The sequence below is a fragment of the Hyperoodon ampullatus genome (genome assembly GCF_949752795.1).
Source record: "Hyperoodon ampullatus genome assembly, chromosome: 8".
Taxonomy (NCBI): Eukaryota; Metazoa; Chordata; class Mammalia; order Artiodactyla; family Ziphiidae; genus Hyperoodon; species Hyperoodon ampullatus.
In genome coordinates, this window is record NC_136921.1 from 88,835,570 (window position 1) to 88,860,578 (window position 25,009).

General features: G+C 35.5%; 1 protein-coding gene across 3 annotated transcripts in view; it reads right to left on the bottom strand.

The window, feature by feature from the left end:
- Positions 1-25,009, bottom strand: part of OLA1 (Obg like ATPase 1) — a gene marked incomplete at its 5' end in the record, with an annotated part of 164,823 nt that overhangs the window by 44,741 nt on the left and 95,073 nt on the right. For all 3 annotated transcript variants that reach the window (XM_079710277.1, XM_079710276.1, XM_079710275.1), the window contains 3 exons: positions 672-769; positions 1,078-1,158; positions 20,671-20,846. In XM_079710277.1, coding sequence (XP_079566403.1) covers positions 672-769; positions 1,078-1,158; positions 20,671-20,846 — 355 coding nt within the window. The remainder of the gene's footprint in view (positions 1-671; positions 770-1,077; positions 1,159-20,670; positions 20,847-25,009) is intronic.

Genomic DNA, 25,009 nt, shown 5'->3' on the forward strand with positions numbered 1-25,009 from the left:
AATACTGAGGGTCCAGTGAGTACCATGCCAAATGTGCACATGCCCTTATGTTATATAAACATATGATTTTTTGAAGTTACCAGTGAACTAAAGGAAACCTTGCACATTTTGGTTACATGTCAAAAACGACAATCAATACATGAATGCATAGTTTTTACCTTTGTGTATTTTAAAGTATTTTGAAACAAATACCTGGTCTTTCCCTCCATCATACCTTTTTTTTAAATTTAAAAAATGTTTTTTAAGTATTCAATCTGGATTTTAAAACTTATGCCCAGCTACAATTCCAAGTAGATATTTTAAAGTCACATATAAAATCAATAAAGCTAGAATTTCCTGGTTTAGAAAGTTTTATTGCTCTAACTACATTTATTCTCATTTTGCAAAGGAAATATTAATGTTTATTCAATAAATTTGATAATTAAATATGTATAATTCAATATTGCCTAATGTAATTCCTTTTTTTTTTTCCTCTTAAGTTCTCTCAGTGTAAATCATTAGGAGACTCATCTCAGAATGTTAACACTAGGCAAAGCTTTCTCATCCATTTTAAACTTTTTAATAATGAGAAAAATTTAAATTCAAACATAGCAGTAAGTACATATGTATGTGCGCTTGTGTGTGTTTAGATATGATATGTTGGGGTACATCTGGGGAGAAAAAAAACTTACCATTTGTTTTTCTTTCTAATGTAGTCTTTTTCAGAAAGATTAACCAAGTAGACCATTGGTTTTGAAGTCAGAAATAAGTGTTTATTCAACACTTCAATCTAAAGTGGGAGATAGAAAAAGAGTCCTTTTTAAAAGTTGAGTAAATATTAAGTCACTAAAGAACTTGAAAGAAAACTCTATTTAAACAAGAAGCCATTTTTATAATTCTTGTTTCTAAAAGATTAGTTGTCACAAAATATCAGGAGTAGGGGAAAAGAAAAAATAACAAGCCTGGGAATAAGAAATCATTGAGAGAAATAAAGTTTAACTAGATATAATAATAAGTGTAAAATAATGACAACTTTAATTTGTTCTCTAAGAAATCAAAGCAAAGGTAATAATAGATGGCATCATATTTATAATTTACCTCTTTGTCATTCCAATCATGACAGAAGCGAACAGGTTTCTTTTGATCTATAACCCAGGATTTGACTTTGCACATTATGTCCTATACACAATTGAGAAAAAAAGGAAATACAAGATGAATACTAAGCATTTAGATACTAAACATTAAAATTAAAAGTTTTCAAACCCTCAATTAAAAGTTGACTATAAAAATAAAGTCAACTTTTTTATGAAAGAACTAAGTCGCACAGATAATTATTTTCAATATCTCATTAAAATACGAAATACAAAATGAAACATTAATGTGGCATTAAAATTTTACCACATGAAATGTGGAATAATAGCAAAATTAGTAACAATCTTAAAAATTTCAAGACAATTAAAACATACCAAAGACTACAAGAGTTAATAATATCTCAACATTATCTAGTGATGTAAACTGCAAGATAAACATGCTGTTAGGAAATGGGGGGGCGACACTGGAGAAAGACTGAATTATAATTTTTTCCTTAAAAAGGAAACCAAAATAGATGAAATTGAGCCTATTATTGATGATCTACCCTCCAAAATATTAAATCAACTGACCAAAACCCTTTTTATTCTGAATTAATTTTTTGCTGACACCTTCTCCCTGCCCACTTCTCCTGTCCCTGCTCCAACCTACCCCCCCCCCACCCTGCCAAAGCCTCCATTACACAATGGCAAGAGCCCTGCACTGGTGACCTCCAACCAGCTGCATTCACTTTCAGAACATCTCTCTCTGCTGGAAATCTAAAGGCCTTTTAGTTAGCAAGCTAGTGTGCATTCAGAAGGAGTAACTGCAGGAAGAGCCCAATGTGCTTTGTTTCTCTGGCCTTTCTTCACAGAAAGATTAATCATCTGTGAAATGGAAACGGCAAACAGCAAGTGACACAAACTGAACCCTTCAAGCCTTTCCTCATCAGTTTTGTGGTTCTGAATCTAAAAGCTGCGTGTGGCAAGGTTCTCCTTACAGGCAGGTGTTAATAAAAGGCTCTTGGGTCTGAAAGGTCAAACTTAGCTCTTCCAGAAGAAGTGTGTTTGAGAGTCATCTGTTTTTTGTTGTTGTTGTTGTTGTTAAAAATAACTTATGGGTATGTTTTAAATATGCATTTCTCAAAATTTATTGTAATAGACAATTATTAGTAATAGATTTCTTAGATTTTCATTGATGTATTTTACTTTATCATAAATCATTAGTCGTCTATAAATATCCACTTGTTAAATTACCTCAGTATTTAGTATACCTTCCTTCCAAATCTTGCTGTTACCAACAGGAAAAATAAGGAAAAAGCCCTATATCCTTAGATCCTGATTTGAAACCCTCCAGGAAAAGGACTTCCCACAGACTTCAACAAGGAAGGGGCAAGCCAAAAACTTTTAATGAAATCTAACATGGTCTGCTTAAGAATAATCACTTTTACTCTTCTATTTCACTCATAAATGTTTAAAAGTGGCTAATGTAACACCATTTCCTACAAGGAGAAGATCAAAGTGCTATATTACAAATGCATTATGATTAAAAAAGCCCTGTGCAGCCTTGCTATTAACTGTTCTTTAAACCCTAAAAGGCTTCCCATAGATCTCACTTGGCACTGCATATACAACCTTTGACAAGTAATGTAGACCATTTTTATTCATTGCCTAAAATTGTAGGCAATTATGTGCGTCACACTGGCCACCTGCAAATTCTGAATGCCTGCTCCAGTTGTCAGTGCAAAAAACTAATGTCGGAGGGGATTAATCTAGGGGGAGAGAGTCCTCTTTAATGGCTCCAGCAGGTGAAATGGCCCAGCTGGTTACTATGATGAGAGGCCAGAACAGCTTATGTGGAGACACGCAACAAGATTATACAAAAGAAGGAGAAAACAGTGGTACCATCTTACATTTGGTTCCATTAGTTTTTTTCAATTAAAAAAAGAAAAGAAAATAGACAAAGGAAAGCCAAACCAAAAATAAGGAAGGAAATTAAATCTTAATCATATAAAAAGTGTAAAATACTTTTAACTATAAACATTTTCAGAAAACCAAAGGGCCTCAATAAATGCTGATTGCTAGTGAAGGAATTTCAGTATTTCAGTTTCATTTTAAATTAACTAAAGCACCACTTCAGAAATAGAGATCCTATCACAAAATCTTTTTGGCGTTAGTTTCTTTCACCCTTCACACCACCATATTATATTACAAATCAGGAGCACTCAAATTTTAGATAAAGAGAATTAATTCATAATTAAAGTTCTAAAGAAGTATATTCACTAAAGCCGCATTCAAATCCTTTTAGAAAAATTTAAAGATTATAACCAAGTTTTTAAACAGTTTAAAGTAAAAATATTTTAAAATTTAAAATATTTTATTTTATACTCAGTACTCTCTTAATTATCCCTACAAAAGATTTAAAAGCCAAGAAAAGACACCTTAGATTATTAAGATGCCAGTTTTACTTAAGACAAATCAAAAATAGATTGCTCTCAGATAAGATTATCTTATGTAAATGATCATTATATGGTATAGCTGCAAAGTGCTGTCTTTCTTACATAAAGTAAAAATATTTAGTTTTAGCAAAATTAAAGATGCTACGTTCCTTATCTGAAAAACTGCTGATCAAATGAAAGAAAACATTTGGACTTATTTGTATAAAATACTTAATGGATTGACTGAATTTCTCCTATGCTTGTATATATAAACACATATATTAATAATTATAGTTAAAACAATATTCCATTTAATTGAATTTGGTTAACTGAAAAAACAACCTAATACATAACTTAACCTACTTTTAACGAATTAGAATACAATAAAAGCATAAAATAGAAACACTAATGCTTGATGCATCAGAAGTTACTTTAGAATTTTGTATGTCTTTAGTAACATCGTTATATAGAAATACAGATGTAGGAGGAGGACTGTTCTGATAACTTTAACAAGTTCCTCATTTCCAAAATAAATTCTGTACATGATGAAGATTATGCAAAAATTCCTGGTCATTTGAACTTTTTTGGTTATATTGCAACAACATGAGTATCTAACTTGAGGTAAACACTTTATGCTTAAATGTGGGAATAAATCCTAGATCCACCACTTACCAGGTCTATGACCTATTACTTCATTAATAAAATGCAGATAATGATGCTATCTACCTCCTGGGGTTTGTTGTAAAGATCAACCCCCTCCTGGGGGTTGTTGTAAAGATCAAAAGAGATAATGCATATAAGGTGTTTAGCATAGTTCTTGGCACAGAGTAAGCTCTCGATAAATATGAGTTTTGTCATTGTTTTTATGATTGTTGAAAGATTAAATACTAGTGATCTACAAAATGCCAGTATAGTCTCTTGAGTACTTCTTTAAAGCACACATCTCCAACTGGAATAATTGTTCATTAGTCCTTTTCTTCAAATTTCTGATGGTTACCAGCAATACTGGCTCTCTTAGTGAAATCTCAATTCAGGCTTCTAGCCTTAACATTCTATAAGGACTAGCTTTTGCTGAACAACTACCTTTTAACTCCAGAAAAACTTAATCCAAACTCACCTTGAATACTTTGCTCTTCTGCCGTGACTCTTATTGATGATAGCCTCACATTTAACTTTAGAAATGCTCTATGTCCTTGATATATTTTATTACTGTTGTTAACAGCAGCTATAATGTATTTAGTCTCAGAGAGGATGTATGATTTGCCTAAATTCCTATTGCCAGTAAGGGGCAGAGCTGAGATTCAAATTCAGGTCTAAGTGACTTGAAAATTCATGTTCTGTCCAATCACCCTGGCCTGTCTTCCTTACTGCCTTTCTAACTACTCCTGTTTAGCCTAGCATTCCCAAGGCTGTTATTCAAAGTCCTCATTCTCATTCCAAGGTCATCAGGAAAATTCTATATTCTTTCTATGTGGGTAAAATATCTGATTGTCAATCCATGAACCACAAAAATAATATTTTCTTTGCAAACACTAACATAACCTCGTTATGTTATACAACCCATAAAGACTTTCTAAGACTACTTGACTTCTCTATTTTGGTATTCTCTAGTTCCCATAGCAGAAATTATTAATCTATGATCCATAAATGGATTTCAGGAGTTTCCTAATACCCTGAAATGGTATGTGAAGTTCTATGTTTATGTGCATTTGAGGGATAATGGTACATATCTTCCAAATGCTTTTAAAAAGGATTCATGATCCAAAAATCCAAGAACCATGGTTATGAATGACTCCATGGCAATACTCAAATGCTCCAACGACAGCCAATTTAAGTATATGTTCTAGGTTCATGGACTCCCATACTTGAGGTCCAGAGACACTGACCTAAAACCTGCTTCAGCCAGACTCTGCACTCAAAATTCATCTATTCTTATCAAAACCGTGCTGATAAAAATTCTGGCCACTATAATGTTTATCTAACACAATTACAGTTAAAATAATAACAGGGTTGTTGGAAAACATTACAAATTAAATATATCATTATTCTAAAAGAATGAATTGCTTGAGAGTTAAATATGTTTAGAGAGAAAAATATGTAGCTTGTTTTACTATATATTTAAATAAATCATAAAGCTACAGTAATTGGAACAGTGTGATACTAGCACAAGAAGAGAGGTATAGATTAGAAGCAACCTAAAAACCCATAAACTGGAGATTCGTTAATAAATTATGGGACATCCATACAACAGAACAGTTTTTAACCATTAAGACAAGACATATCTGTATATATATTTGCATGGGAAAATGTTCAAAATACATTGCTAAGTAAAAAAAGCAGGTTCAAAACAATGGAAAAAAGTTAAGAATATGGATTTTGTTGTCAAACAGATTTGGGCTCAAGTCCTGGCTCTACCACTTTGTAGCTGTATAACTTTGGGGCAGCTACTTAACCTAAGTTTGTCTCTGTAAAACTGAGATACTAACTCCAATTCAATATATGGTGATTGTGAGGATTAAATGAGAAAATACATGTAAAGTAACTGCCACAGTTCCAGGTACATAGTAAATATTCCATAGATATTAAGTATTATTATTTATGGCAGAATGCACAATGTGATTCCATTTGTGGTTCTGAAACTATATATAATACATATAAATAAATGTACTCATAAAATGAAACTGGATAGATGCCTTAACAAATTGGTAGCAATAGAAATCAGGAAGATTGGATTCCAGAGAGACTTTCCCTTTCTGCCTTCTTTTTAAAAAATATAATGCTGTTTTATTTATTTTTAACCAATAAATATCATCTTTAAGATAGGAAAAAAAAATAAAGGTATATTCACAGGGTGAGGGGGAAGGGAGGACTTCATCTATCCTCTGCCCACCATCTGTAATCCTAAAATTTGGTGGCTAACTGGATAGGCTTGGCAGTTTATCACTCTTATTCTGCAATAATGATAGCTTTCAAGCCTGGTACTTCTCTCTAGCCAAACCCACTACCCTAATACCTGAAGTTAACACCCAGATGAGCTGACCTATGCTGGTTGGGTGGCTTTAACACACACAGCCAACAAGGCACTCAGACCAAAAGAATGGGGGGCAAGGCCTCCAGCTCAAAATAGTCTGGTTAGAAGTCCACTAATACAGCTTCCTCCTGCTCCAACCAAATATCCCCTTTAAACATCCCAAATAGAGGAAAGTCCTAACTACACTTTCACTCATGAAACAGACCTCCATTGTATTCTAAGTTAAAATTAAATATCTCCCTGAATCAGAATATTAAGCATTTGTTTCTCTACTAGATGAATGCTGTTGTTTATGGAGACCAGAGTAGTGATCACTGACTACCATCTTTCTACATACTTCAGTGACTAAAACTTCCAGAAAAGAGTCAGGCAACAGAGAAGCAAACTCAGACACCTGGCAGCAATGCTCTGATGGCTGAGCGAGTATGTGTGGGAGGGTGGGGGGGAAATGTCCTCTAAGAATTAAAATTATCAGTTAATTCTAGCAATCACCTGTTAGAATGTATGTTGGCAGTTGTTGGTTTTCAGTTATGTGATTCACTGAAGTAAACAGTGGAAACTTAAAACAGCCATGTTCCTGGCCCGTTGGCTATGAAGTGGCAACCGGGATGGACACCCGTTCATTTCTGAGGTATAGATCTCAGTGGAGGATTTGACTATTACTAAGAAGAAGGCAACTGTCCCTATGATTTCTGTAAATAAGTCTGAATGGATTTCACCATGTTCAGGGAAGGACAAAGGGAAGAGGAAAAGCCCACAAATCTGATTTTAATGAAAAGGCTACTGAATAAGGCGAGTCATAAAGGAAGAGGAAAATGATCACACACACACACACACACACACCACTCTCTCAATGAATTATTTGGCATACTTGGCAGAATGCAAAAAGAGCGCCTATGAAGCAAGAGCGTGAGGCCATAAATAGAGAACAGAGTGAGGTTAGAAAAAAATGGATGAGATGTCAAGAGAGTTGATGAACTAAGACAGATTTTTTTTTTTTTTTTTTTTTTGCGGTATGCGGGCCTCTCACTGTTGTGGCCTCTCCCGTTGCAGAGCACAGGCTCCGGACGCATAGGCTCAGTGGCCATGGCTCACGGGCCCAGCCGCTCGCTCCACGGCATGTGGGATCTTCCCGGACCGGGGCACGAACCCGTGTCCCCTGCATCGGCAGGTGGACTCTCAACCACTGCGCCACCAGGGAAGCCCTAAGACAGATTTTTAAGGAAGCAAACTCAAAGCCGGAAAATAAAAATCCAAGTTGGAGATTCACCTGATATGGCAGAATATAATCAGTGGTTTGAAGGTCAAACTTGAAAAGGGGTTATACTGAAGTATAACATATACTCAGTGTAACATACATAAGTGTACAGCTTGATGAAGTATCACAGAATGAACATATGCACGTAACTACCACCTGATCAACACACAGAATATTACCAGTAATGCAGTCACAACGTTCCACTCCTCTCCAGAGATAAGCACTATCCTGGCTTTTTTACACCACAAATTAGCCCGTTATTGAAATTTATGGAAATAGATTCATAAAATATGTATTGTTGTGTCCAGCTTCTTTCATTCAACATTATTCATGAAATTCATCCACGTTGTTAGATATAGTCGTAGTGTGTTCTTTCTTTGCCATGTAATATTCCACTGTAGGAATATACCTCAATTTGCCTATTCTACTATTGGTAGACACTGAGGTTGTTTATACTTTAAAACTATTACAAATAAAGCTTCTATAAACAGTCTTATACATGTACTTCAGTAAATTTATGTATGCATTTCTCTTGAGCATATACCTAAGACTGGAATTGCGCCAGTCTCAGGTCACACATTTACTCAAACTTCATATACATTGCTGATCAGTTTTCAAAAGCAGATGTACTAATTTACACTCCCATCAACACTGTCTGAGAATTCCATTTGCTTCACATTTCCTCCAACGCTCGGTACAGTCAGTTTTCTTAATGGTAAGTGTGTAGTATCTCATAGTCTGAATTTGCATTGCCCTAATGATTACTGGGGGATTTCATCTCTTATGAAGCACTTGTTCAAGTCTTTTGCCTATTTTTCTATTGGGCTGCCTTTTTCTTATTTATAGTTCTTTGCATATTCTGTAGACAAGTTCTTTATTAGATACTGCAAATATGTTCTTTCACTCTGTGAAAGATGATTGCTGATTTTAATTCCATAGTGGTCAAATAACATATTCTTTATGATTTCAATCATTTGAAATTTGTTCATTTGCTATATGGCTAATAATGTGGAAAATTTTGGTAAATGTTAAATTGGTACTTGATAAGAATGTACATTTGTGGTTGTTAGGTGCAGTATTCTATATGTCAACTGGGTCACACTCCTTAATCACATTGTTAAGTTTTCTATATTCTTACTAAAATTTTGTCTGCTTGTTCTATCAACTACTGAAAGAAGTATTAAAATATTCTATCATGACTGTAGATTTGGGTCTTTTTTAAAAAACTTTTTAGTTCTATCAGTTTTTGCTTTATATATTTTGAAGTTATGTTATTAGGTATATACAAACTTAAAATTATTTTATCTTCCTGGTAGATTGAACATTTAGCATTATGAAATGCTTCCTTATAACTCCTTTAAAGTCTATTTTGATATTACTATAATACAGCAGCTTTTTTTTTGAGAGGGGTGGTATATATTTCTCCATCCTTTACTTCCAATTTTTCCACGTCTTCATATTTAAGATGTATCTTATAAGCAGCATAGAGGTGGGTTTTAAAAATCCAATCTGACATTCTCTGTCTTAACTAATTTTTTAAAAATTTATTGAGACGAAATTCACATAAACATAAAATTAACCATTTTAAAGTAATTTAGTACTAAGCCTTCATACTGTGATGCGACCACCACCTCTATCGACTTCTAAAACATTTCAATCACTTTAAAGTAAAACCATGTACTCATTAAGCAGTTTGCCCCCATTCTCCCCTCCCACTAGCTCCTGGCAACCACCAATCTTCAGTTCTGTCTCTATGAATTTACCTACTCTGCATATTTTACACATATGGAATCATACAATATATGTGACCTTTATGTCTGGGTTCTTTCACTTAGCATAATATTTTCAAGGTTGATCCACATCTGGCATCTGCATTCATTTATTTTTTAAGGCTGAGTAATATTCATTGTATGTATATACCAGAATTTGTTTATCTACTCAACCCCTGATGGACATTTGGGCTGCTTCTATCTTCTGGCTACTGTGAATAGTGCTGCTATAAACATGCATGTACACGTATTTGTTTGAGCACCAGTTTTCAATTCTTTTGGAAATATCAATCTGGGAGTGGAACTGCTGGGTCACACGGTAATTCTATGTTTAACTCTTTGAGAAACTGCCAAACTCTTTGTCTTTTAACTGGAGTATTATATCGTTTTAAATTATGTCATTATCACCCCCATTGTGCTATTACTGTCATGTATTTTAACTGTACCCTTATACATTAAAGTCATAAGACATTTTAATTTTGCTATGTTTTTACCTTTTATTTTGCAATAATTTCAAACTTAAAGAAAAAATACAATAATAGAGAATGTCTGTACACAGATTCATTAAAGTATCATTTTGCCATATTTGTTTTATCCTTTATCTTTATATGTATGCATATACACAAATATAGGCATATTATTACATCTGTATATTGCCATACGTATTGCCAGAATTCAGTGATAGACTAGATATGAGAAATGATGGAAAGAGAATGTGTCAAAAACGATTAAGTTTTTGGTTTGCATAATCTAACAGACAGTGGTACAATTCACTGAGCTAAGAAACCCTGAAGAGAATCAGGTTTGAGGGAGGGAGTTTGATTTCAGATGTGCTAACTTTTGAGTTGTCTTTGAGAAACACATGAGATGTCAAGTCAGGAATTAAATATACTAGCCTGGAGTTCAGAGGACAGATCGGGGTTAGAGATACAAATCTGGAACCTATTTGTATTTAAATAGTAATTGTATCAATGGATATGGATGGCATCACATAGAAAGAGAATTGAGAGACGAGATGAGAGTCTAAGACTCAACTTTAAGTAATGCCAATATTTAATAGCAAAGGTATAAGAAGATGAGCCTGCAAAAGAAACTGAGAAGTTGCTAGAGAAGTAGGAGGGAAACCAGGAGAATGTGGTCATGGAATCCAAGGGAAGAGTAGTTCAGGCAATGACCCAACAGTGTCCAATACTACTGACAAATCAAGATGACTGAAAATGTTCCTTGGATTTAACAATGCAAAAGCCACTAACGACCCTGGTGAAACCTGTTTGAGTTTAATGAGTAGATAAACCAGATAGACAGAACTGAGTTATTAGGAGGTAGAAAAAATAACTCTTTCAAGAGGTTTTAAAGAAGGAGAATAGAGAAAATATGGTAATTGAAGGATGAGAAGTGTGGTATTCAGTAAGAAGTGTTTTTTAAGATTAAAAAAGACATCTTTAAATAGTTGATGCAAACGGTCTAGTTTGAGAGGGACGAGTTGTATATACAAGAAAGAAGGAACTACTGGTGATTGAAATACAACTTTGTGAATACACTAAAAACCACTGAATTATATATATGAAAAGGGTGAACTTAATGCTATGTTAATTTACCTCAATAAAATCACTTAAAAGCAACAAAGGGAAAAAAAACAAGGGATGACTAATAGTGTAAGATTTCTAGAAAGTTAGTAAGTGATAAGATTCAAAGAATTGGAATAACTAGCCATAGATAAGAGGAATGAACAGTAGGCTTTAGTTTTGGCTAGTGGAAAATTAGAGAGAAAATGAGGGAATTCCTATGTCTGATGGCTTTTATTTTGATCTTTGAAATAGGAGGCAAGGTTGTCTGCTAAGCGTAGGGATGGATGAAAGCAGGGAATGGACATAAATAAGAGGTTTGAGGAGAGTAGGGAAGCAGTTGCAGCAGAGAGCAGGAGACCAACTAGGGAAGCTGGATATAGCTGAGGACCCACTTGAGGTTGCTAATAATGAGTTTATGGGGGTACTAACATGTCCTATTGGGTTTTTTTTTGTTTGTTTGTTTGTTTGTTTGCGATACTCGGGCCTCTCACTGTTGTGGCCTCTCCTGTTGCGGAGCACAGGCTCCGGACGTGCAGGCTCAGCAGCCATGACTCATGGGCCCAGCCGCTCCGCGGCATATGGGATCCTCCCAGACCGGGGCACGAACCCGCGGTCCCCTGCATCGGCAGGCGGACTCTCAACCACTGTGCCACCAGGGAAGCCCTGTCCTATTATTAATTTTCTCCATCTGTGTTCCATTGGCGACAGGCAAGGAGAAAGTGGAGAGAGAGAAATATCCAAGAAAGGATGCCTATAGCATATGCACCAAAACATCAGTTGTTATATGAGTTTATTCCCCTCAGGGTATATATAAATTGATGATTCTGAAGTAGTTTGGTCTCAAATGAGTCTAATCCTTGTGAGCCTTGCCCCAAACACAATACATTCTTTGTGTTATCATGCTAGTATTTAACAGCTTTGCACTTCCTAATTGCTGTCTTCAAATAAATAATAGTGAGTACTGAGGACCTATAAGCCAGATACAGAAAGACAAAAATTGTATAGTTCCACTTTCATTAGGTCCCTAGAATAGGCAAATCCATAGTGAAAGGAAGTAGAATAGATGTTACTGGGGCTGGGAGGAGGAGGAAATGGTATGTTATTATTTAAAGGATACAGAGTTTCAGTCTGGGATGGTGAAAAAGTTCCAGAAATGTATAGTGGTGGTGATCGTACAACGCTGTGAATGTACTTAATGCCACTAAATTGTACACTTAAAAAGATTAAAGTGGCACATTTTATTTTATGTATAGTTTTCCACAATAAAATGTTCTTTTTAAAGAGTAAGCAGCTTCTGCTTTAGGCTATATCTCAAAGGATGACTAGGAAACAGGACTGAAGGGGCAGCAAAAGGGTAGAGTTGTAGTTAAGGAGCTCATGTGAAACCAAAATGTTTAGTTCACTGTCAGGAGAGCTGAGAAAGTGTAAGTCAGGCAAAGTCGGATCACAAAGACATTTGTAAGCCGTGGACTTTATGTTGGCGGTATCTTACAGGAAGATGGTGAGGTATCTTAATCAAGGGAATAACATAGTGAGATCTGCAGTTTCTAATTGTGGAGAACAAAAGCAAGAATGGAGGTAAAGAAATCAGTTTAAGCATAAATGAGGCCCAAACTAAAGAAGTTTTTAAAATAAGGAGGAAGGAAGAGATACAAGGAATATTCAGGAGATAAAATCAACAGGATGGGATATAAATAGTACATGAGAGAGAGGAGTCAAAGATACTGATACTCAGTTCAAACAATTTGGGTCCACTGAGTTGGAGACCATGAGAACAGAGAGGATATGGGGAGAAAGGGGAATGAATGCAATTCAGTCTCATTAAGTACTTTTAGTATCTTGTTCTTTTAGAAACGATCTTTTTAAGTCATGTAAGACTAGTTCTGGAAAGATACATAAGAATCTAAAGAGGAGAAAAGGGTAAATGAGAAGACAGAAGTGGGTAGGAGAATTACGTTTTTACGGTATACTCTTTTTGAATCTTTTGATTTTAGTGAAAAACACGTTATATATTTAAATATTTTTAATGTTTTTTTAAAGTTATGTAAAAAATCAACTTTAAAAACTTCCATAAGAATAATGAGAAGAAATCTGCTAATAGCCATATGTTTGGTGGACGTTAATTATTTCATTCAGAGAGACTGAGAGGAAAAAAAGATCCATTAATTACAATTCCTGGTTGCCTTATTTAGTTGTTTAATTAAGTAACTGTTAGTTCTATAAATATATATATATATTTTTTTGTGGTACGTGGGCCTCTCACTGTTGTGGCCTCTCCCGTTGCGGAGCACAGGCTGCGGATGCGCAGGCTCAGCAGCCATGGCTCATGGGCCCAGCCGCTCCGCGGCATATGGGATCCTCCCAGACCGGGGCACGAACCCGTATCCCCTGCATCGGCAGGCGGACTCTCAACCACTGCGCCACCAGGGAGGCCCTAAATATTTTTTAAGTATTATGATTTCCAAATACTTGATCAATACAAAATAAAATTTTCCTTAAAGCTTTCTATCTTCATTTTCCAAATTTTGTTTTTCCAAATACAATGTATACACACTTTAAAATCAACCTTGAACTTGATGCCTTGTTATGGCTTAAAGTGTCCTCCAAAAAGACAGGTTGAAGTCCTAATCCCTCAGAGTAGGATCTTAGCTGGGAATTAGCTAAAGATGCCTATCTGCAGTAGGGTGGGCCCTTAATCTGATTATGACTAGTATCCTTATAAGAAGAGTGAAATTTGGACAGAGGGAAGGTGGCCATGAGAAGATGGAGGCAGAGATTGGAGTTATGCTGCCACACACCAAGGAATGCCTGGGGCTACCAGGAGCTGAAGGAGCAAGAAACGATTTTCCCCTAGAGGCTTCAGAGGGAGCATGGCCCTGCCAACACCTTGATTTCAGACTTCTAGCCTCCAGAGCTGTGAAAGAATACATTTCTATTATTTTAAGCCATCTAGTCTGTGATTCTTGTTATGGCAGCCCTAGGAAACTAGTACACCTAGCTAATAATACCAATAGTAAATGTTTATCACACTCTTGCCTTCTTTAGTGCCTCCGTTTTAACACAACAGCAAGACCCACTTTATAAAAGGTGTCTTTATGACAGAATATATGAACATTATACTCAGGAAGATTCTGTTTTAGCATTAAAAAGCTGGCTCATGTTTTATGCTAGAGTATATCTAACTCACGTTTTTCCTGCTTATTTACATAAAAATACATAACAACCAAATCTAGAAAATGGAAACTTTATAGGAAGAGAGGCTTGAGTGTTAAATTTCTGAAAGATCACCCAGAAAATAAAGACATATTTGAACAAGTATTAAGGAATAATTAGTAAATACCTAGTGAACAAAATACCTATTTTTCTTATAACTTCCAAGTAGCTTTTATAGCCTAGGATCTACATCCAATGTCCCTGATTCTGTTAGTCAAGATTACAAACATAAACTGAAGAAAAGAAGACAATCACATTTTATACCTTTAGACCATTTGTTAGAGAATACAAAATGTTAAAAACAGACAACTCCCCTACAAGAACTAGTTGGTACCAGAATCACATAGATACCCTCTTTGTATTAGGAAAACTAAAGATAAATCAGAAACAGGGAATATAAAACATCACCAAATTAAACTTGTGATACTAAAGAACCACCAAAACTAAATAGAATGATTAAGATACAAAGTTTAGATGCACACTGGATGAAGAAATGTTAGCAGAGACTGTTGGTGCCCTGCCCCTATGCCCTTTGCCCTCACAGATCCAGTACATGCTGAATGGCTTCTTACTGTAAGCATCTGCAACTGCCTAAGCGCCATGCTCAGACCACACAGGCATCAGGCACCAGGCAGGTAGTTAACACTCCGAGGAGCAGCCCAGATCAATGACTGATGGAAATTAGTTAATAATTAATTACCCCAGCTTCCTCATCCTTCCAGTAGAAAAACTACAAGACACTTTCTACACTGTTTTCTAGAGATCCCTGGAAGGGCTGATCCCCTTGTGCTCAGGGTTTTCCGCCTGCTCATATACATAACTTTGTATTGGTTTCCTTCCCTTCCTGGTCTTAATTCCCCACTCCCTGATGTGTGCCTCCGGAGTTAACTCCCAAGAAAACTATCTGCACTGCAATTCTTGCTTCAAGGTCTACTTCTGAGGAAACACAACCAAAATTTAGATTAAAAGGCAAAGAGTTTGAGATATGACTCAAAATGGCTTTGTAACTCGAAATGTCACAGTGTTAAGAAAACACATAAGGAGCTTCTTCTTAATCTTCATAAATTACATTGCCTATCCAAATTTTCAGGTTAGTGAAGATGAAATTGATCCTAAAGCCTATGGCTTCTCATGTGTGCATCTATTCCAGCTTCACATCTCCTACCACATTCCTTTTCCAATCTCGGACAGAAACTTCAAAACCTTTTCCCTAGTGCAAAGCTAAAATTATAGTTTGATGAATATAGGTCAGAAACAGCTAAGGACAATATATATGCATTTACCTCTTTCTTTTGGAGGCCACCTAAAGGAAATAATTTCCTTAGACCTTTTTTTTTCTTAAAAAACTTAATAATACACTGCTATGAAAAAAAGTCAAGTAACAGAGAGGTATAGAGGGTAAATAGTCAAAGTGCCCACCCCAATCACTCACTCTCTCACAGCCACTAGTCCCTTTCCAAACACTTTACCGTTAAAAACCTTTTTTAGTTTCCAAATGTTTACTGTTAAAACATAACAATTGAGCACATTTCCATACCTCTTTTGAGGCACTTATAAAAATACAGCTCTCGGGCTTCCCTGGTGGCACAGTGGTTGGGAGTTCGCCTGCCGATGCAGGGGACGCGGGTTCGTGCCCCGGTCCGGGAAGATCCCACATGCCGCGGAGCGGCTGGGCCCGTGAGCCATGGCCGCTGGGCCTGTGCGTCTGGAGCCTGTGCTCCGCAACGGGAGAGGCCACAACAGTGAGAGGCCCACGTACCGCAAAAAAAAAAAAAAAAAAAAAAATACAGCTACCATTTTTTACATAAACTGTATTATACTATAAATGTTGTTTGTAACTTACTTTTTTTAAGGCAAAAGTAGTTATAATGTAAAAATATTCACTAATAAATAAACTACTTAAAATAACTCATTCTAAAATGTCTTTTCCTGCTTAACATTGGTCTTTATCCCCATGAACTGTCAGATTGTTATATTATGATATCAAGCAAACTGTTGGTAAAATTGTATCAAGGAGACCTCCATTTTCACTACTAATGAACTAAGTGTTTCAGAGTAACTGTGCCTATAAAGACAATAAAGCAGGCCTAAATAGAGAAAAATATTATCTTCTTAATAGTACCAAGGACCTTAAAAGGTAGTGAGGCATTACTAGACCAAGAAAAGGGTAGGGGAAGGCCTAAGACTCTTCTACCCTGGGGTGGAGGGTAGAGGGCTGGTGGCTGCTCTAAAGCAGTGATCCTCAAACTTTGTGTAGCGTGCATAACAGGAGAGCCTGTTAAAACACGTCCTCAGGGATTCTGATTTAGTAGATCCGCAGCTTGCATTTCTAAGAAGCTCCCAGGTGATGGTGATGCTGCTGGTGTGAGGACCATACTTTAATTGTGCCTGATCTAGACTAGAGACTGGGACAGCAGGGATGAGGAAAGTATAAAAATGATGTAAGGAACACACGTAAGACCACAGAATCCATGGGATATTAACGCCTCATTCCATCTTCCCTTCTCACCTTCACCTCAGCAGGTTTGGGATCCCATTGCTGCTCTTGGCCACTTTTACCTAGACTCATCTGCCGATCCTCAGGAAAGAGCTAAGATGCCAAAGCTCTTTGATTTATGACAGAGGAGGCACCTCACTGGAGTAGGGAAAGGACAGTCTTTTTTTTAAATTTAATTTTATTTTATTATTTATATTTATTTATCTATCTATCTATCTATTTATTTATTTATTTTTGGCTGCGCTGGGTCTTTGTTGCTGCGCACGGGCTTTCTCTAGTTGCGGTGAGCAGGGGCTACTCTCTGTTGCGGTGCATGGGCTTCTCATTGCAGTGGCTTCTCTTGTTGCAGAGCATGGGCTCTAGGTGTGCAGGCTTCCACAGTTGTGGTGTGCAGGCTCAGTAATTGTGGCTTGTGGGCTCTAGAGCGTAGGCTCAGTAGTTGTGGTGCGCAGGCTTAGTTGCTCCATGGCATGTGAGATCTTCCCGGACCAGGGCTCGAACCCGTGTGCCCTGCATTGGCAGGCAGATTTTTAACCACTGCGCCACCAAGGAAGCCCAGGACAGTCTTTTTTTAAAATGGTGCTGGAACAACAGGTTTTCCATATGGGGGAAAAAAATCAAATTGGATGCCTGCCTTAAACTACTTACAAAAAATAAATTCCAGGTGGGTTAATGAGCTAAGTGTGAAAGATAAAACAATAATGCTTTTAGAATACAAGAGATTATCTTGATGACCTTAAGGTAGGAAAGTTTCTTAAACAAGACAGGAAAACACTAACCTTAAAATTAACACCTGTTCATCAAAAGATACTATTAAAAAGATTAAAAATAAAAGCCACAGAATGGGAGAACATATTTGCAATCCATTCAAAGCAAATGACTAATATCCAAAATATATAAGTAACTTTCACAAATTATTGAGAAAAAGACACTGATCCAATAGAAAATGAGCAAAATAATTAGAATAAGCACTTCACAAAAGAGGAAATCCTAAAGGGCCAATCAATATTTTAAAAGGTCTCCAATCTTACATAACTAGAGAACTGCAAATGAGAACCATAAGCAAATACCATTACACAGCTATCAAACTGCAAAAATGAAAAAAATCTGATAATACCAAGTATTGACAACAGGATAAACTCTCACAGACTAGAAAAAGTGTTATCTAGTAAAGTCGAAGATATACATATACTACTGACTTCTATAATAAATATAAGACTTAGACTATCCTTACATGCATCAGGATGTAAAAGAATGTTCACAGCTGCATTGCTCATGATTATAAAAAACTTTGAGGGAAAATTCAAATGCCCACTGACAGTAGAACAGATCTTAAAATTATGGTATATTTTTTTCAATGAAATATTTTACATTAAGAAAAACAAATGAATTAAAGATAAATGCAACATAAATGAACTGTACAAAATAATGCTGAATGAAAATGCTCATATAAATAGATACAACACGATACCATTTATATAAAGTTTGCACTCAGGAAAATAATTCATATCATTGCAGGTGGCACATACACCGATAAGGATATTATTATAAATTTCAGGATTATGGTTAGCTGTGGGAAAACAGAAAGTTTTAAGACTGGTAAGTGATGGAGATATTTTGGGGTGCTAAACAATATTCTATTTCTTGACCTGAAAGTAGGTTTTACTCCCATTTGTTTCACAACTATTTGTTAAACTATACATATGAGGTTAATGCATCTTTTGGGACATATTTTACAATTTTTAAAGGCATAAAAAAACCCCCAACATATTGGCCCTGTAGTTGGACTAACATGGTTGAAAAAATTGATCTACAATTTACTAAGTATGAAATCTTGAGCAATTCACAAAACCTCTTGAAACTTGGCCTTCCTCAGTTTTAACATGGAGATAATAATATATACCTTGCATGTTGTGAGATTTAAATAACATATATAAAAAGTGCCCAACAGTGCCTGGCTCAATAAATAGAAATATAAGATGTTCCTACACTGAAAGATTCTGTATTGCAAAGATGTTAATTCTTTCCAAATTGCGTTACAGACCCAACCAGAGTCCTATTTTTGCTAACAACAAACTGAAAAAAAATTTCTAAAAAGCCATCTGTTTTACCATACTTACCAGTATTGGCTTTGCTACAAGATAATCTATAGCATGAATTCACAATAGGGGTAATATTACTCCCAGAGGGGCAAAAATTGGTTCTTGGGGGTGAAAAAAACTTCATTATTAAAATATTTTGTGGCCCTCCAAAGCTCAAGTCTATCCAACAAATTCTTACTTGTTAGTATTTAATTTCTCTCATTAGGGAGAAATTTAATTAATTGAAATTTAATTCAATTTTTTTCCTTAGGGACAGTGATAATTTAAAAAAAAAAGGTTGAGAAACACGAATCTATAATTTATTCTGAAGCAGCTGAATCTAATATGAGGAAAGAAAATGATGAAATAATCACAGTTTTTGGAAATAGGAAGGAGTAATAACACTCAGCATTCTAGTTTTCTTTAGAAGAAAGGCCAGGAAATGGTAGCCCAAGAATTTCAGAAGAACGTGATCCCTCTTTTCCCCATTTAAGTAAAAGCAAGATGGACAAATTTATTTTGAAGACAGTTAATGCTTCTGAAATATACATGGATGTCAGTAAGTTTCAATTAACTAAAGGATGACTGCATAAGGCTTTACTCTAATCAGAAACCATGCTGTTTGGGGCAAAGGAATCGCCTTCAATCCCAACATCTGTCTCAGGACGTTTACCCCCTTTACAGAAAGGGATATCTTTCATATCCACATGTGAAATCCCCTTTTCCATCCTAAATCTTGTACAATTTCCTCAAATCGCTCTCCTTTCTCCATTCTATTTGAATAAGGAAAAAGTGAAATAACTATGATGTTAAGAAAAGTAAAATGACTTGGGCTCACTCCAGACTCTCAAGGAAATCAGTAGCACAACACAGGTCTCCCTGTTCCAAGACCAGGCACTTTCGACGGTAATTTATTGGTAGTGTGACTATGCTTAGAGGTTGATCCTGTAATTGATTTCTTCCTGTTAGAGTTCCCTTATCAAAGGTGTGTTTTCCAAACTTATTAAAAATAAATGAGAAAGCAAAAAGATAATCAGTTTCCAAAAATGAGAAAATAAAAAATAAACATATTAAAAACACATGAAAAGTTAAAAAGAAAGAAATCTCTTCCTATAACAAAAAAACATAAAAATCAAGAACAGTTTGTGGAAGATGTTAATTAATGAGAAAATATATAATTAAGGCTGCTTTTTTAAGGTAAAGACAATTTGATGATATTTAAACTAAAAGCTTCAAAACAGATTTTGAAACATTTCCTACAATATTACTAATAACTATTCACTACAATGTGATAGAAAACACATTTGAATATTAAAGACAATGACATGTGTTTTCACACCATAAAAGATTAAAATTATCTGTCTACTTTAATACTGCATTCATTCGGTCAATCGCTGTGGAAGACCAATTCCTTATGTAAATCACTTCTTCCAAATCCACAAAACTCATATTCAGTCCTTTATCTAAATCCAGTAAGTTTTCATCATAAAACCCCACATCACCAACACCAAACCTTGAGGATATACATAGTAACCATAAAATACTCAATATTACTGCTATATATGGTTTCCTAAGAACACCTTAAACAGCCTGTCACCACAATCCTTTGCTGCCAAGAGAAAACAAGGTTTCTCAACAATTTTTTAACAGAAATGATCCTTGAATCCTAAAATTCCATAACAATATTAGTTATTGCATGTGCTTTATTTTAAAAATTTAATCAAGGAAAATGAACTCAAATATCTAAAGAAGCTGTAGATTTTACTTACATATTCAGGTTTTAGTTTTTTATCTCCTCCTCTCACAGCCACTTTTTCTAGTTTATCTATAATGGGCCCAATCATTTCCTCATCTTTAAGCTGAAGCTCTTCATGTATAATTTCTATATCTCGAATAGGATCTACACTTCCTTCAACATGCGTGATATCATCATCTTCAAAAGCACCTAAAATAAATTAAAGGGAAGCAATTCAATAAACAAATAACACAGAAGGTCATTATTAGAGTGAGTCAAGATTCCTAGAAGGTTAACAATTTATTCAAGTTATTCTGAATTCTTACAAGTAGGACAGAGTATTTTTTTTTCCTATTTAGTACTATTTAGGGCACTAGCAGCAAAACAGTAATTCAAGAGCCTCAACGTTTCAAAAACTGATTGAAATAAATAAAATTATGATCTTTAAAGAAAGAAAATTATGCTCCAGAACTACTGGTATTTTCAGGTTTGGTACATTAAAAGATACTGTGTTCCAGGCATGAGAGCCTGAAGTTCTAAACTGCACTATTAGGGTTTCCAAGGGAAACTGGATTTGGGGCGGGGGGTGGTGAAATCATCTGGCAGACCTCTTCCCTGCTTCAATCTACTTTATCACTGTGGTTCTGACGGTGATTAGATAATGAACCACTCAGACACACAATTTACACAGCAGCTAATTTCATCGGCCTGATTTGAGGGTATGGTTTTTAGGGGACTATCAAAGAAGCAGATGAAGGTGCATTCGTCATATATGAGTGACAACCATTCACACTATCTGAACAAAATGGTGCTGGCCCTTATTAGAAACACATGTTATTATCACATATTTAAAGTGCAGTTGAAGCCATAATTTCAAATTGCCAACTGGAAACATAAGGGTAAAACAACCAGACATTACTCAAGCATGTGTACTGACTTGATGCCCTTTTGAAGACATAATGTGGCAACATAATTCAACTGGGATTTACTCAAATTATCAGATAACAGTATCACAAAAATGAACAAATACTAAGAAATATTATAAACAGAAAGCAATGATATACCCACAAAACAATAAACACATTTATAAACAAGTTAATTTAATTAAAATTACCAATTAGATTATATTCCCCAAATGAGATGCTTTCAAACATACAGTATCAATTATTTTAGATAGAGGTATCATAGGAATCATGACAGACAGTTTGATTGAGTTTGATAAGAGAAAAACAGCGACTACAGCTCATTCTTACATACAAAAACACCAAGACATTCTCATTATAGGTTGCAAAGTTTTTAAATATAATTCCCCAGAATTAAAAACAATTAATCTGTTCATATCTTAACGTGGAAATATTCAGTAATAATAATTTTAAAAGTATATTATTACAATTAAATATAACTATTTAAAATAATACTTAAGTATTCTTGGCAAACAATCGATGTTATATAGTACCTGATTCATACGAACAAAATTAGCAAGAAATGAGGAGGTACATTATATCTTACTAGTAAACACATCAGACAATGGTTTAGGTAAATTTTTTGAATACCTGAAAAACATGAAAAAAGTTTCCCTGGAAGCACAATACTATTTACTTCTTATCATGATGAGGCAACTTACACAAATAGCACAATAAAACAGGAAAACTGAAAATAAAAGTTAGTTTCCTGGCACTCAGATCAACAAAGGAAACATGGTCAGTTCAGTTATAGAAATAAAAAACGTTTTATGACACTTAGAATGAAAAATTTCTTATATAGTCATCTTGATGTAGGGGCTAATGAGTAACTATAGTGATGTCCTCAACAACATCCCTACAGTAAATGCATCAGCAGGTTTTAAATGACAATTTCAGCCCTCATTTTTTAATTTATCTTTTTATTAATAAATTAATTTATTTTTGGCTGTGTTGGGTCTTCATTGTTCTGCATGGGCTTCCTCTAGTTGTGGTGAGCGGGGGCTACTCTTCGTTGAGGTGCACGGACTTCTCATTGCAGTGGCTTCTCTTGTTGCAAAGCAGGGGCTCTAGGCGCACAGGCTTCAGCAGTCCCAGTACGTGTGCTCAGTAGTTGTGGCACACGGGCTTAGTTGCTCTGCGGCATGTGGGATCTTCCCGGACCAGGGCTCGAACCCGTGTCCCCTGCATTGGCAGGCAGATTCTATTTTTTTTTAACATTTTTATTGGAGTATAATTGCTTTACAATGGTGTGTTAGTTTCTGCTGTATAACAAAGTGAATCAGCTATACATATACATACATCCCTGTATCTCCTCCCTCTTGGGTCTCCCTCCCACCCTCCCTATCCCACCCCTCTAGGTGGACACAAAGCACGGAGCTGATCTCCCTGTGCTATGCGGCTGCTTCCCACTAGCTATCTATTTTACATTTGGTAATGTATACATGTCCATGCCACTCTCTCACTTTGTCCCAGCTTACCTTTCCCCCTCCCCGTGTCCTCAAGTCCATTCTCTATGTGGCAGGCAGATTCTTAACCACTGTGCCACCAGGGAAGTCCCAGCCCTCAATTTTAATTAAGTGGATAACAGAAACTGAATTGTGTTGTTGTTCCTATGCCTGAAAGTTAGTGTTCCTATTTTATTCATTTGTATATGAGGTGGTAACATATTATGCAAATAACTTAAATTTATTTTTTAAAATAAACAGTGCCAAAAGTTAAGATAAAAATGAACTGAAGGGAACATTAAAGTTATCCTTAAAAACTGAATAGTCCTGTGATCAACTGGGGCCTAAAAGAGCTGTAAAATATAAGCTTACAGAAAATTTGGCGGCCATTTGGGCAACTTCCCATTTTTTACAACTAAAAAATCATTTCCAAAGACATGCTCCTGGGTCAACAGACATCACTGTACACTCACATCATAACATTCTTTCATATCTTTTTTAGTACAAGATTTACTGGTTAAGAATAAGGGCTTTAGGGACTTCCCTGGTGGTCCAGTGGTTGGGACTCCACGCTCCCAATGCAGGGGGCCGGGGTTCGATCCCTGGTCAGGGAACTGGATGCCACATGCCACAACCAAAGGTCCCAAGTGCGGCAAATGAAGATCCCGAGTGCTGCAACTAAGACCCGGCACAGTCAAATATATAAATAAATAAATATTTTTTTAAAAAAAAAAGAATAAGGGCTTTAACAGCCCTGCTGGTCATAAAAGCTTAGACAAATCACTGAACCTCTAAAGATCTCATTATCATATCTTTAAAATGAAGATATTTCTACCTTTCAGAGGATGGGTATGATTAAATTGGATAATATATGTAAAGTGCTTAACAGAGAACTCTTTCAGTAACTGGGGCATATACTATTTTTTTTTTTATGATGTAGGAATTAGTAATTTAGAAGAAACTCCATAGTAATATACTCAAACATTAATTTTGAATAACATCATTTCATGTCACTCAATTCATCTTGGAACAGTTTATAGTAAACTTTGTGAGTTTACAGGTTTTTCCCCCACTAATTCTTACTAGTTCACCACAACATTTTTACCCTAGTCCCTGGCAAAAGTTATTTATTTTAACTTCACATTAACTAAAACTATTAGTATCATAAATGTTACAATTATTATCACAATTCCCTTTTGGGGGAAATACTTTACTGATAAAGAAGATGACTAGAGTCATCTTGAAGACTATATCATACTGAATTGCTTGATGAGAAAGTTATTTCTCTTTCAATTCTCGTTTAGTCCTTCTGACTATGTCAAGGAGAAAATGTTGGTTTGATGCCGTTGATCTTTAATGTTTAACATTTATAAATGTATAAATGTTGATAACTTTTTATCAACGGAACAGGCCTCAGCCTCAGAGCTTCTAAAGGCTAAAAAATTAAATATGTAGTTTTCATTGTATTTATTTTCATTATCTTCAATTTTGGCAATTTCCCACTTACATTAGTGAAAACATTTCCTATTTAAATAAATTAAGTCAAAAATGTGAGATCACAATTTTTTTTTTTTTGTAAAATCAAGAAATGTCTGAAAATATTAACTATGGTCATTTTGGTGGTGGGATGTCATCTGATTTTTAAAAGCTTTTTTGGTACTATTCCATATAAAATAGGATAATGTGATAGAGCATGTGTGTGCTGGGGGGAGGAGGTGGCATTGCTAGGCAAACTTTTTTTTTTTTCATCTTTATTGGACTATAATTGGTTTACAATGTTGTGTTAGTTTCTGCTGTACAACAAAGTGAATCAGCTATATGTATACATATATCCCCATATCCCCTCCCTCTTGCGTCTCCCTCCCTCCCACCCTCCCTATCCCACCCCTCTAGGTGGTCACAAAGCACCAAGCTGATCTCCCTGTGCTATGCAGCAGCTTCCCACTAGCTATCTATTTAACATTTG